Source organism: Ursus arctos, unplaced genomic scaffold (assembly GCF_023065955.2).
Source record: "Ursus arctos isolate Adak ecotype North America unplaced genomic scaffold, UrsArc2.0 scaffold_9, whole genome shotgun sequence".
Classification (NCBI taxonomy): Eukaryota; Metazoa; Chordata; class Mammalia; order Carnivora; family Ursidae; genus Ursus; species Ursus arctos.
Genome location: NW_026623111.1, coordinates 53,837,862 through 53,852,753, shown reverse-complemented (window position 1 = coordinate 53,852,753; position 14,892 = coordinate 53,837,862). Strand labels below are relative to the sequence as shown.

General features: G+C 36.5%; 1 protein-coding gene across 1 annotated transcript; it reads right to left on the bottom strand.

Annotated features, from left to right (window-relative positions):
- Positions 1 to 2,459: 2,459 nt before the first annotated feature.
- CABS1 (calcium binding protein, spermatid associated 1) lies at positions 2,460 to 3,647 on the bottom strand. Its single transcript, XM_026510024.2, has one exon. The coding sequence runs from the start codon at positions 3,645 to 3,647 to the stop codon at positions 2,460 to 2,462; it is 1,188 nt and encodes a 395-aa protein (XP_026365809.2).
- Between the last annotated feature and the right edge of the window lie 11,245 nt (positions 3,648 to 14,892).

The window sequence follows — 14,892 nt, the reverse complement described above, 5'->3', positions numbered from 1 at the left end:
TAGGAAGACTACCTGGCTTGAGGCCTTCTTTACTACATAGTAATTATGAGGCTTGGGCATGTTACATGGATTTCCTGACTTAGTTTCTTTATCTGGACAATGGGTATAATATTGTTCTTCCTTACAGAATTGCCATGCGAAGCGAATGTTATTCTAAATGTGAACACAACAAAGCCTGTGATAATTGTCAGCTACTTTCATGATCTCTAAATCTTAAGAAAATTCTTACTTGCAAAATAGGCTAAAAACTTTAAATATTTTTAATGCTTATTGCATATATTTCCACATTACCTCCCAGAAAGGGTGGAGAAATTTGCATTAGCCAATGATGGATATTTAAAATGATCATTTTCAATTGTCAAATGGTTAAAAAAGAAATATCTAATAATTTCACTCTCTTTAAATACTATGATCATTGACTTTTTATATGTTTATTGGCAATTTGTATTTCATGAATTATCTCTTTATTTCTACTGCCCATTTAAAATTCTTTCTCTTAAAAAAAAAGACTTTCTCTTTAGGAGCTCTTCGTAGACTGAGGGTAGTAATCTTTTCACTGCGTATACTGCAGTTGTTTTTCCCAAGTTATGATTTACTTTTTAATTTTATGTTCATTTTCTTTTGTACAGAATTTTACCTATTCATGGTGTCAAATCTGTGAATCTCCTTTTTTTCATTTCTTATATGCTTAGATTTCTTGCATTTGGATAAATGCATTTCTTGCACTTGGATAAATATACATATGTTTCCTTCTACGCTTTTGTATGTTTTTATATTTTTTATTTTTATATTTAAGTTTTTTATATTTAAGTCTCTGATCCATGTAGAATTTATTTTAGAGTGTGGTCTTAATACTGTAGCTTAATTTTTCTTCAAATACCCAGTTGTTAAGGCAAGATTAATTACTCATCAGATCTCATGGTTTTGAAGTTCACTTTACCATATGGTAAATTTTTATGATAAAATGTTTTTTCTGGGTTTTCACGTGCTACCGTAATAACTCTAGTCTATAGTCTATCTAATGGTATACATCCCCCCGCCATGTACCATTTACTATTTACCCAATGTTTTAGCTTTGTTTTTCTTTTTCTTTTAATATGATAAAATTATGAGTCTCTGTAGAATAATTCTGTCTTTGGTGTCCAAAGCTAAGTTGTTTTTAAACAATAGATTTTAATTTTACATTTGACCCTTGAACAGCATAAGTTTGAACTGCACAGGTCCACTTATATGTGAATGTTTTTATGGTACAGTATTGTAAATGTATTTTCTCTTATTAATGATTTTTTAAATAACATTTTCTTTTCTCTTTATTGTATGACTACAGCATATAATAGATTCACAAAGTATGTGTTAATTGACTATATTATTGGTAAGGATTCCAGTCAACAGGTTATTAATGGCTTACTTTTGGGGGACTCAAAAGTTACAGGTGGATTTTTGACTGGTAGGGGATCAGCCCTCCTTATCCCCATATTGTTCAAGGGTCAACTTTACTTATATTTCTTCTAATTTAAGAATTTTGTCCTAGAATATCAAACACATTTACACACAGTGAATCAGTTGCTGTCAAAGGATTTATTGAAGAAAAATCAGCAAAATGAAAACAGACCCATTTTAAAAGCCTGTGTCAGAAAAGAATGAAGATACAAGTCCTTGAATTGCTAACCAAATGCATAAGAAGAGTGCGATATCAGTGCTTAAGACCTGAAAAAAATTAACAAAAATTCAGGAAAGAAATTTTACAGAAAGAAAATTAGATTGATTCAAATGGTTTTATACAATATGTTTTTGACAAATTTACATGTTTATAAAATATCACTTTGCCTTAGTTTGCATCTAACATGAGCCAGGAACTCTATGATATTTCTTACATTTTTTTACATGTGGGTGCTAAACAATTACTGAATAGCCTTAATTCTATTGCAAATAGAGGGAGAATTGCAAATACATTTTTTAATAGAAGAGAGTCATTGGTTGCATGAAAATATTTGTTTAGAATTGGCATTTCAGAACTTTTAATTCTACAGCATTTTTTTTGAGATATATTAATTCAGTTCTCATCTCTTCAACTCATACTAAAATATGCTATCAAGGGTTAATTAAAATGACATGCATCATTAAAGGTAGCAGGAAGTGAGCTTTCTTTATTGCTCTCTCTCTACATATCCCTGAAAGCTGGAATTAAAGGTTTTATATTAAGATAAATAATTGGATAATAATTGAATTAAACTTTTTGATAGTAGAGGAACTCTTGTATACTGAGTTTTTAAGTTTCCATAAGTATGTTCTACTGCATGACCTCTGTTGTTAAGCACCCACATTTTTCTGAGTCTAATACTTGCCTTAAATGCTCACATTCCTTGTTAAGATTTTTGCTTGCTGGACAAACTTCTTAGATGTTAAAGTTAGCTGTCTAGGCTGTTGCTCAATTCTGTGTGGCATCTGTTTTGCTACTTTCAAATCAGGAACTCATCTGGTTCTTCTTTCAGTAGCTTAAAGACACCCATTTCAGTTGTAAAAGCATCTTCCTCATTGTTTAGGGTATCTGGATCAGGGGTAGTTTCTGAAAGTGGCTCACTTTCCTTAGTTACAGATTCCATTGTATTATTTTCGGACAGATCTTCTTTTGTCATAGTAGATGAGTTTTCTGTGAGGTTCATAGCTACTGATGTTGGGACTACAAAGTCATATCTGGATTCAACAGCAGTGAGCAAAACGGGATGATTCTCTGCTTCATTTGTGCTATCTTTCTCCATCCAAACATTGACTTCATCCATTGACTCTTCATCGATCAGCAGAATATCTTCTGGGTTATCTTTGTCTCTTTCGACAGTGGTAGTAAGTTCAAACACAGTGATGAACTTTTCCTCATCGGAGTCTGTTAGTTTAGGCACAGCATTGGGGTCATCCTCTGGAAGACTTAAGTCAATTTCAGGTATTTTCTCTTCTGTAAGGGCAGTTATATCTGGAATAGTGAAGTTTTTTTCAGTAACAGGAGAGATTTCAGCCTTAGGAATAGACGAGTTGGTGATCTGGACAGCCTCATCCGCAGTGTCATTGGATTTAGCCGAGGAACTGTAATTGTTAACATCAGGTTCATGCTTCTTAGCTGGAAGGGTGGGAGTGTCTGCAGTGCTGGCGGTGCCTTCATTTAATGTGCCAGAGACTTCAGAAGTTATTGACACATTTTCGTTCCCTGGGTCAGTGGTATCCAAAAGAATATCTTCTCTTGCCATGTTAGTGGAAAAATCTATTAAAGAAACAGTAGCACCTGGTGATGAAATATTACCAATTTTCGCTGGGATTAAATTTCCAGTAATAGAATCATTAGCCATGGAGTTTGTTGTGCCTGTCAGAGTAGTAATTTCTTTCTCCAGATGGGTTGATGACTTAAGAATATGGGACTCAGCATCATCTTCTGATTTTACTTTTTCCTTTGGAGATGTAAGCTTGCTGTCTGTTGTTGAAAAGTCACTTTCTAGTGTATAGTCATTCACTGAAGTAATGTGGTCTCCTTCTGAAGTAATGGTTGTTTCTGATTTAGGAGTAGTGTTGTCAGCCCCAAAGAAAATGGTTGCTTCAGTTGTTTTACTGCTTTCTGTTGGAGGATGAGAATAAATTTTTGGCAAACCATCTTCAGCCATGGGACAAAATGGCACCATGCACACTCACAGGTCTTTCCCTGGGCCCGGTGGTATCCCTAGGCAGGAGAGTGATGTTCATTATAGTGACTGAAGCATTGGTCATCATGGTGATTGTTGCATCAACCATAGGGCCAATGGCAGTGGCTCTCCTTGGAGGTTGTTTCTGTGCTCTGATTGGGCATCTAGTTTTAAGAGTATTGATATTAGATGAAAAGACAATAGAATCCTCTCTGATTATGAAATCAACATTCACAGCTGGATTTATTGTGTTTTTCTTTATAAGGGATTTACCTTCCATTATGGAGCTAGCGTCACTTGAAACAGACATAGCAGAGTCAGCCAGGTACTTGGTGGGTCTGGTGTCAGTGGGGAAAACTCCAGGAGCCATGAGATTATCAGCATCAGCTTCAAGTTGTCTGTCTTTCAAGTTAACAATGGCTTTTTGAGGTGAAGTGTCTTCTCTTGAGATTTATGGTATTTAAATGTCTAAAAACAATGGCAGCTTTGGCACTGAAGGTAGCTCAGAAAGTAATTAGGTAGGAGGGATTTTAGTTAGTTCATTTCTTCAGAGAGTGAATTCTCACTTTTTCAGTAAGGATAATAAATAAGTTACTGGCCTTTTAGGGTTTTTGTAGTTTTCATCTTCATTGAAATTCTTACTTTTTCTTGAATTAACATGCTCAACAATGAGAGTGTCAGGTTTTGCAGATTTAATTTCTTTAGGAATATTTTTCTGTAGAGAGTGTTAGTTCAACCTAATGCCAGGGAGTGGGCATTATATGTCAGAATTCACCCAGAAACAAAATTGAAGTACAGAATAACTGTATTAGCCTTAAGAATTATATCCTCAATTTCAGAGGGAGTGTTTTCTATAATGATATTAATTGTATCAGCCATCATCCTTTTGTTATAATTCTTAATGTTTAGCTACTTAGATGAGAGGAGATTGTAGCCTGATGTTAATGTTTGCCCAGTGTCAATAGAAGAAAGAGAATTTTCATACTCAGACACGACTTGATCTGAAAAAGGGCAGCAGCATCAACCAGAGCAATAGTTTCCATCCCAAGGGCAAATGCTTTTCTTCATTAGATATGGACTCAACCTCCAAGTTTACAGTGTCTTTTCTCAATAGATTGACCTGGTATAGATATATCACCATTCTCTGTAGAATTATGATAGGTCTAAGATGGGCATTTTTCATTTTAAAGATATAGACAGCTTCACCAGAAATGTTTTTGCTTCAAGGATATGTCACTAGGAGGGTCCCAAAGTCTTTATTGCCATGGGAAATGCTGTCAGTATCAGGGACAGGGAGGAAAGTCTTAAGTTAGTGGCAAGCACAGTTTCTTTATTCTAAGTCATTTCCAGTGGCAGTAAATGAAATCACAAGGTAAAGCCATTCTCTGGGTTGCCTAACTCAATGGGAGGTTTCTTAACCTCATTTTTTCCCCTCATCATTTAGAGTTTTTGAGGCTTAATTCAGGATAAGGCATGCTATAAACAGAAGACTTGGTGTCGTTTTGGGGGAAATTCTTTTTGTGTACAAAAAAGGGAAAAAAAGATGGAAGTGTTAACTGTATAATTGCTAGAAGTCAGCTTGGAGTACTTGGTATATGTTATATTGAATAGAATTAGAATAAGGAGCAAAATATTCATTTTTATGAGCATTTAATTCCTGGTTAGAAATGTCAGGTGGGGGTGCCTGGGTGGCTCAGTCAGTTAGGCGTCTGCCTTCGGCTCAGGTCGTGATCCCAGGGTCCTGGGATGGAGCCTCATGTTGGGCTCCCTGCTCAGCGGGGAGCCTGCTTCTCCCGTTCCCTCTGTCCCTCTCCCAGCTTGTGCTCTCTCTCTCTGCCTCTCTCAAATGAATAAATTTAAAAAATCTTAAAAAAAAAGAAATATCAGATGATATGATATCATCTTCATAGATACTAATTTGTCAAATAGTCTTTAATTTCAGGGATTACTGTTTTGTTCACACCAAACTCTGTTTCTACTAATATAGCTGTGAGGTGGGATCACATTGGTTATAGCATAGTAAGTCTTTTCTTTCCTATAGGGGATATTATTATCATTATCTTTTTTTTTTTTTCCTAAAACCATTGACCTCAAAAAGGACACCTCACATTGAGAGTGTGTTTTATCCATCAAGGAGCAGGAAGCCTATGGTGGGAAAATCCTAGTGGGGCTGCTGGAATTTTAGCAGTTTTGAGGATGAAACTGGAGTCATTTGCTCCAGGGAACACAGGAGACTCTTACTTGACCAATAGATCATTACCACCAAAGATATTAGCCGACTTAAGGACAGAGGATCAGATTCTATAGGTGAGTTTCATTTTATCTAAATAATTGTTTCTTTTAATGTTGTAGTGTGTCTGTTACACTAATGGAAACTGTCTTTTCTCAGGAAAGCATCAAGTTTATGTTTAAGTAGCAACTTCTTCAGGTCCACGATGAAAGGAAAATATTTTTTATTTTTTGTTTTTTTAAGTGAAAAAGAGGTTAAGAAGCTGTTAACAAAAGAAGGAGACTTCTGAATAAGGCCTCAGGAAGGTTATTTGGCCATTTATGATTTTCAGGGATACTTGACTAGGAAGAGTCCTCAGGTACAGATTTCGAAAATGCTGATGTCATAGTGATTCCCACCCTTAAGACTGTCTTTGTATGGAGAATATCTTGAGACCTATCAGATGAGATGTCCTGTGCAAATTTAAAAGAATCAATTGAGATAAGTGGTTTCTCCTATGGACTCTAGAATTCCTACTTTAGAGTCTATATATCTTCAAATTTTATTTATTTATTTATTGAGAAAATAGAGTTATTAATCCTAGGTGCGGTGATTATAATCACTATTGGAATGTATTTGCTGAGGAAGTTTCAGGTTCAATATCTTCATTCATGAGAAAATTCTCAGCTTCAGAAACAGGGAGAGAGGTGAGAGGAGCAATTACATCTTGAGATTGGTTATAGCAACATCCATGTTTTTGTCCTCTTCCCCTCCAGTGATTGGAATGTTGGTCCATGAGTAAGGAAATTGTAATTGAAAGATACATTGGACTGTGGTGTCACTGTTTTTTTGTTTCCGAGGAAGATGGTATATATTATAGCAGGGTCAGTTATGACACTCATGTCTGCTTTGTTGTTTATATCCTTTAGAATAATTGTTTCTATATGTGACTGAAGAATATCAGCCCTAAAGAAAGTGTTTCCTATAGCTTGTAGTACAACAGAAATTTCTTGAAACCTAGATAATATATATTTTTTAATCTTGGCACTGGGTTCTTGTGTATCATTTGTGCTTTTTGAAGTTCGAAATTCAGTATTTGTTGCTCTAAAATTGGCTAATTAAATTCCAGCTGGGAATTTTCCTCTACCATGGAAATGATCTCTGTGTAAGATAAAGATTTTTCATCAGTAGGAATAATGTCGATCACTTCTGTGAGTAAGTTTGAGTTCCCAGAAATGAAGTAAGTTTCCTGAGGAACATCTGGGAGGAAATCCTTTGGTTTGTGAAAGCTTGAGTAAGCTGCTACAGGGAAAATGTCTTCATCCTTATTCCATGATTTATTATCAGCAATGACATTTTTATTCACAAGATAAGGCTTTAGGTCAGCATCTTTTAGAGAGTTTGTTTCCACCTGAATAACTGGATCATTTCCTGTTATCCCATTTACATCTGTAAGGCGATTCACTTCAGCTATGTCTTTCACTGCAGAAGCTTTAGATATTTCCCTTGTGTAATAGAAATTTGGTTTACCATATTCACTAGGAAAAAGAGTAGAAAACTTGGTGGTTGTTTTCTTGGGTTCTGAATTTTGATCACCAAAGGCATCAATATCAAAAATTTTGCTCTTGTTGACAGTGGTAGCCGTTGTGTTAGCTTTGTCTGAAGAACCTGTGGAATCATCTTGGAGAACAGTATAAACCAAAGGAAAAGCCTTTGGGACTCTTTGACTTCTAGTGTTTCGTCCTTCTGAGGCAATGCCTTTATTGAAGTAAGGTGAGTCTGTAGACACAGGCTCTGATGCTGCTGATACTAACACTGGTGGGTAATACATGTTTGTGCCTTTTGTAGGTTTGGAGGCTGCCGTTTCTTTAGTAGGATCTTTAGAAGTTAGGATGAGAATTTCAGGTAGTCCCATAGATGCTGGTCTTAGAGACCTGACACTCTCTGATGATGGAAGGCTATAATGACCAATGTTATTTTTGTTCTTGGTGGAAAAAGCAGGAGCATATGGCATATTGGCAGACACCTTTTTCAAAGGATAAAAGAAAGTAAGAGCTGTGTTGGTTGCATCTTCTGTGTTTTTTTTCACATTGGAGATGTCATCACTGGAAAGCTGAGCTAAAGGAAAATTACTAAACCTTGAATCAGATACTGTAGCTAGACCTGTTTGATCTTCAGTAAAATCAGATATACTGGATGTGGTAGTGTCTGCTCTCCTGAGTGTAAATGTCTTATAAATGGTAGGTGAAGTGTTTCTCCTGAGAAAATTATCACTATTTTTAAAAGCATGATTAGTAGTATCAGTTGTGAATGTCTTGCTGTCAGCTACAGGTTTTAGGTCTGGAGAAAGGGAATATTCAGTGATTTTATTCTCTAAGTCATAACCTTCAGAGGAAATTATGGTGTCATCATCATTTATGGTGCTTTTTCCTACAGGTGTTTTTTCAGAAAAACTAGAAGGAAAATTTCTACTTGCATCATTTAGGAAGTGAGTTGTAGGTCTGTGAGCTCTGGTATTGACTTTGGCATTAGAATTCTTGAGAGCAATGGCTTCAGGGTCAGTGCTGTTTTCCTGTCTGGGAATCATAGGTTGGTAATTTTCTTTAGCTTTGAATACTGGAGATATTGTTTTAGATAGACTGTCTGAAGCAGCAACTGTGATATATGGTGCATGAGACACATGTGTTTTGGGGGCATGTATGAGTGTACCCATTTTTAGCAGGGAATTATTTGCTCTATCTTCTAATTCAGAGGCATGCATATCTGAGACATACTCAGAACCACTGTCATCAGACGTCATAGTTGTATGGTCCAAATATGCTGGAGTGATTTTGCCTGTAGAAGAAATATCATCTACCCTTTCTGAAGTGTCTTCTGTAAAATAAGTGATTCCATATTCAGCTGCTGTCCGTCTCTTCATAAGATCTTTCTGCTCAGATATATTCCCTTGTAAAGTACTTGTCATGTCTTTTTCAGAGGTAGTAATTGGTAAAATGATAGCTTTATCAGATGGAATAATTATTTTAAGTGGAATGTTATAATCAATCTCTTTGGTCATATCTTTTCCCATACTAGTAACCGGAACAAGTTCAGAATATTTGGAAGTCCCCATGGATGTTGTGAAATCAGAAGGAGAAAAAGTTGACCTCCATTGTAGGCTGTGTAGTCTAGTTGGAGTATTTGTGATGGACCCTTCTGAGTTAGTGACTTTATCATGAGAGGTAGGACTAACATCTCCTGGAAGAGTTAATGTGGAATCAGCTAAAAAGATTCCTTTTAAATTGGGAGGTGTTTGAGGTTTGTAGGAAGTAACATTCAATTTAACAGTGAAAGAATCTTCCATATTACTGTCCCCCTTGGAGAGGGGATTGGGTTCAGTTCCTGATGGAAGGATTTTCCTCATAGCTGGGATGAAAGCTGTTGTATTTGTAAAATTATGTAATTTCAGTTTAGCAGCTGGATCTTCTTGATCAAAAAGATTAGCTATTTTCCCTCTTTCATAGACACTATCTTGAGAGTCTTCTCTAAGGGATAAGGCTTTCATCATTGGTCTTTGAGATTTAAAATATATTTTGTCGGTCTTAGTTTTATAATTCTCAGGAGTATCTCTATTCAGAGAGAAAAATGAATCAACTTCACCACCTGTGATACTATCTGAAAAAGAAGTTGGTCCAGTTGGAGAAATATTCCGTGTCAATGGATAGGAAGGAATGTCAGTTTGTCTTACTATGACCTGTCTCGCTGAAACATCACCACCATCAGCATATTCAGTTGCTCTTTCTAACATTTCTGACTCATTTATTACAGATTCAGATAAGAATTTATCTGTTACTAGGCTAGAGGTTTTAGGATTTTCAGGCAAGGAATTAGGAATAAGCATGGAAGATGTTAATAGGGATGAGAATCCCCTAGATTTAACATCTCCAGGTAACATAGAATCACCTCCTTCATAACTACCTTCAGTGGCAGGAGCAATGGAATCAGCCACAGTGCTGGGTGCCTTATTCATAGATGAAGAAAAGATTGGAGCTCTGTTGTTTGCTTTCTCAGTATTTTTACCAATGAAGGGAAGATCATCATCAGGAATAACATTGAACTCAGCCAAAGGAATAACGTTGTTCTGTGAATGGGGCATATCTGCCAAGTTTGGTTTATGTTTATTTGCATTGAATTTGGCTGATATGGTGGTTTTTGCTTCATTTGGGGCATCATGATTATACAAAGCAAATGAGACCCCCTTCCTGTTGAATTGGTCTTTATATTCTATATGGTTGGTGATCACAGCAGGATCAATGGAATCAGTTGTGAATATCTTGCTGTCTCCCATTCTTATCATTAGTTCTGGGTCTGGAACAAACATGGACTCCGTTCTTTTGCCTTCAGGGAGAATGATGATGGTGTTATCACCAATTGGAGAACTATTTTCAACAATTGTTTCATCTAGAAATTCAGGTAAAAAAATCCAACTTGGATCAGTTAGAGAATAAATCATGGATCTGGGAACCTTAGTATTAAAATCGACAGAAGAACTTTTGAGAACATCATCAGAATTAAGATGTTTGTCTTTGGGAATAAAGCTCTTGTGTTTTTTGGTAATTTTGATATCATTTGGAGGTCCTTGGGATGCATTTTCAGAGACTGCAGCACTGGCATGGGGTGAATGAGACTTAAATACATTGGAGTCATCACTGAGTGTGGTCTTTCTCCTAAGGGCATCATTTCTGTCCCTCACTAGTTCAAAGACATAGTTATCTGCCACATAGTCAAGGGCACTGTCAACAGGTATAATAGTTACCATATCCTCATCATTTGGAATATTTTCCCCTGCCAAAAGGGTGTCATGTTCTTCTTCTGAAATGTCTTCTGTAAAAGGAACTACTTCAGTGGATATATCTTTTCCTATAGAAGTCTTGTCTCCAAATTTATAGTTATTAATAGTATTAATAGGGTTTTTCATGCCTTTTCTTGAAAGAATGATAGCAGGTGAAATAATAGTTTTGTCAGATGGAGTATTTCTTTTTCCAGGTGGAATATTATTAGTCTTTGTTGTGGTGTCTTTTTTCATTTTGATACCTGGATCAAGTTCAGAATACTTGGATAAACTCATGAATGTTGTGAAATCAGAAGGAAGAAGAGTTGATTTCCATGGTGGCAGGCCATATGTCCCAATGGGAGTGTTTATGATGGTCCTTTCTCCAGTAGCACCTTCAGGAGAAGAGCTTTGATCATTAGACCTAGATGCATCTGGAAGAGTTAATGTGGAACCAACTGAAAAGACTCCTTTTAAATTGGGGGGTGCTTGAGGTTTAGTAGAAGCAGCATCAGATTTAACAGTGAAATAATTATCTTTCAATGTACTTGCATCTTTTGGGAAAAAATTGCCTGCTTGAGAAATGTGTACTTCCCCTTCCACATTGTTGTCACTCTTGGACAGAGTATTAAGCTCAGTTACTGAGGGAAGGATTTTCTTCATAGATGGATTGAGAATGTTTGCATTTCTGAGAATGGCTGCATTTGTAATGTGACTTAAATCAGATTTAGCAGCTGGATCTTCTTGATCAGAAAAAATAGCTATTTTTCTTTCTTCAGGGACCCTATGTTGAGAGACTTTTGTAGGAGAAAAGGCTTTCAATATTGTTCGCTGAGGTTCAGAATATATTTTATCTGTCTCAATTTTAAAGTCATCAGTAGTTTCTCTATTTGCTGAGGACAGTGACTCAAACTGATTATTTGTGGGATTGTCTGAAAAAGTAGTAGAACCGATGGGGAGTTTTGTTGAGATCAAGGAGTAAGGCTTGAGGTCAGTTTTATTTTTAATGGGATTATCACCATCATTAATAGAATTAGGGTAGTCAGTCATAGTCTTAAACATGTTTGACAATGCAGTTGAAGAATTAGCCAAGGAGGTATTTGTCAGTGGGTCAGAGATTTCAAGATTTTCAGTTGAGATATTGGGAATAAACATGGCCTTTTCTAGGATTTGTAGAGTTAGGAATCCCCTGGACCTAATATTGTCTTCTGGAAGCATAGAATCACCTCTTCCATAACTACTCTCAGTGGAGGGAGTAGTGGTTTCATCCACAGGGTTGACTGTATTCATAGGTAAAGAATTGACTGAAGCCCTTTTGTTTAAAATTTCAGTATCATTGATGAAAGAAAGTTTGCCCTTAGGGATGACATTGAACTCAGCCAATGGAATAATGCTGTCCCATGAGTGTTGCATTCCTGCCATATTACTCTTACCTTTAACATTGTCTGCTTGGGATAATAAGATATTTTCTGCTTTACCTTGGGCATCAGTGTTATATATGGCAGATGAAAGGACTTTTTTGAAGAACTGATTCTTATTTTCTAATGGAGAGGTGATAACAATGGGATGCATGGGTTCATCTGGGAGAATACTTCCCTCTGCCATGGTTACTGTTATTTCTGGGTCTGGAACAAGGGTGTATTTCATCATTTTGTCTTCAGGGGAAATATTGATGGCGTCATCTCCTTGTAAAGTGTCCCTTTTCAAGGTTGTTTTATCTAGAAACTTGTGAATACTCTCACTTGTGTGAATTAGGGGATGAGTCACAGACCTGTGAGGCTGAGAATTTGAATTGTCAGCGGAACTTTTGAGAACAATAGCATCAAGATCAGAACTGTCATGCTCCTTTCTAGATATGAAATTTTGCAGTTTTTCTCTAGTTTTAATTTCAGTTTGGGCTCCTCGAGATAAATGTTCAGGGGTATCAGCACTGGTGTAGAATTGATGAGACCCAACTATTTTGGGGTCATAAATGAGAGTAGTTTTGTTAATAATAGTATTGTATTTTTCTGCCTGTGGTTCTAAGACATCCTCATTTGCGGCATACTCAAGAGCTCTGACATCAGTCACAGTGCTTATCGCATCCTCAATATGTGAAATATTTTCACCATCTAGAGTAATGTCTGAAATATTTTCTGTAGTAGGAACTATTTCATATTCAGTGATTATATCTTTCCCTAGAGAATTTCTGTGCACAAATCTTTTATTAAAAATAGTGTTCACCATGCCTTTTGTTGAAGTATTGGTATTCGGTGAAATGATGGCTTTGTGTGATGGAGTATTTCTTTCCTCAAATGGAATATTATTATAAGTGTTTGTTGTGGTATCTTTTTTCATTTTGACAACTGGATCAAGTTCAAAATATTCAGGTGAACTCACAGACGTTGTGAAATCAGGAGAAAGAATTGATTTCTGTCGTAGTATGTCGGATCCAGTGGGGGCATTATGAAGTAAACCTGCTGTGCCTGCATCTTCTTCAGGAGGAGTGGAGTTTTTATACTTAGGCTTTAAAGTCTTTTCCAGAGACATGGTGGAATCATCTGAAAGGATTCTTTTTAAATTGAGAGGAGCTTGAGGTCTACCAGAAATACTAAATTTACCAAAGAAAGGATTATCTTTCAATGTCCTTGAATCTCCTGAAATAAAATTGCCTTCTTCATAAATATTGCGTTTCTCCTTCTTGTTATTGGTCTTGGAGAGAATATTGGGCTCTGAGGGAAGTGTTTTTTCCAAAGTTGTAATGAGAACTGTTGCATTTGTAATGTGATTTAAATCAAATTTAGCAGCTTTGTCTTCTTCAGCAGAGAGTTCAGCCATTTTTTTAATTTCAGAAGGGAAGGGTCTTATTTCTGTGGGCAAAAGCACTTTTATCTTTGTACCCAGAGGTTGAGCATCTGTGTTAACTTCAGAAATGTTAACAGTTTCTCTCTCTGCAGTGGGTACTGAATCAGCCTCATCATCTGTGGAATTCCTGGTAAAAGTTTCTGAATCATTAAAAGGAATATTAGAGTCCAAGAGGTGGGGCTGAGTATCTTTTTGAATTTTAATGTCCTGATTTTCTGAAATATCATTTCCATGAATGAAGTCAAGGTATTCAATCCCTGTCTCTGATGCTGATGATATTGACTTTGAAGGGTCAGTCAAGGAGTTATCACTCATTAGAACAGAACCCTTGGTTAAGACTTTAGGTGTAAGAATGATCCTTTCAGATGTTAGTAGAGATGGGAATTCGTTAGATCTAACATTATCTTCATCAGGTTGCATAAAATCTCCCCCTTCATAACTGTTCTCAAGGGAGAGAGCAGTGGAATCAGCAACAGTGTGAGCTGTCCTCATTGGTGAAGAAGACATTGAAGCCCTATTTCTTTTATTCCCAAAATTTTCATCAACAAAGGGAAGTTCATTATTATTAAGGCTGACATTGAATGTAGTTGAAGGAGCAGTGGCATTCCGTGAATGATAGGTCTCTGCCTTGAAATGTTTATCTTGATTATATTCTGATTTGGGTGACATGTCAGGTTCCCTTTGGTAGTAAGGAGCAGTCAATATGACGTATTTCCTGTAGAGCTGGCCTTTGTTTGTTATGGGAGTTGTGCTCATGGTGACATCGGTGATTTCATCTGGGAGCATCATGCTTTCTCCCATAGTTTCTGTTGATTCTGGGTCTGGAGCATTGATATGGTCAATCCATTTGTCTTCTGGAAGAGTGATGATGATGTCATTTCCATTTAGGGTGCCCTTTTCCAGAGATAAATCATCTGGAAACTTGGGGGAGACTTTTCTATTTCCATCTGTGGGTAAGTGAGTCATGGTTCTAGATGACTTGCTTTTGAACTTGGCAGTATAATCTTTGAGAAAATCTTTGTCAGAATCGGGGTTTCCTTTTCTGGAGATCAACATTTGGTATTTTTGTTTAGTTTTGGGTTCTACAGGATTTTCATTCAGGAGAGTCTCAGTGACACGTGCAGTGGGGAAAAGAGCGTGAGATCCATATTTGTGGAGCCCTTGAGCAGAGGGAAATGTTTTTGTTGTGGGACTCTTCCCTTTTTCACCAACATAAAAGGTATTTTTCTCTGATACATATTTAAAAGTATTGTCATCAGGCCCAGTGGTCATTAGAGTCATAATATTTGGATTGTTTTCCTTTGCCAGAAAAACCACATCTGACTCTGCTGAAAAGTCCTTTGTAAAAGGAATTACTTTGTATT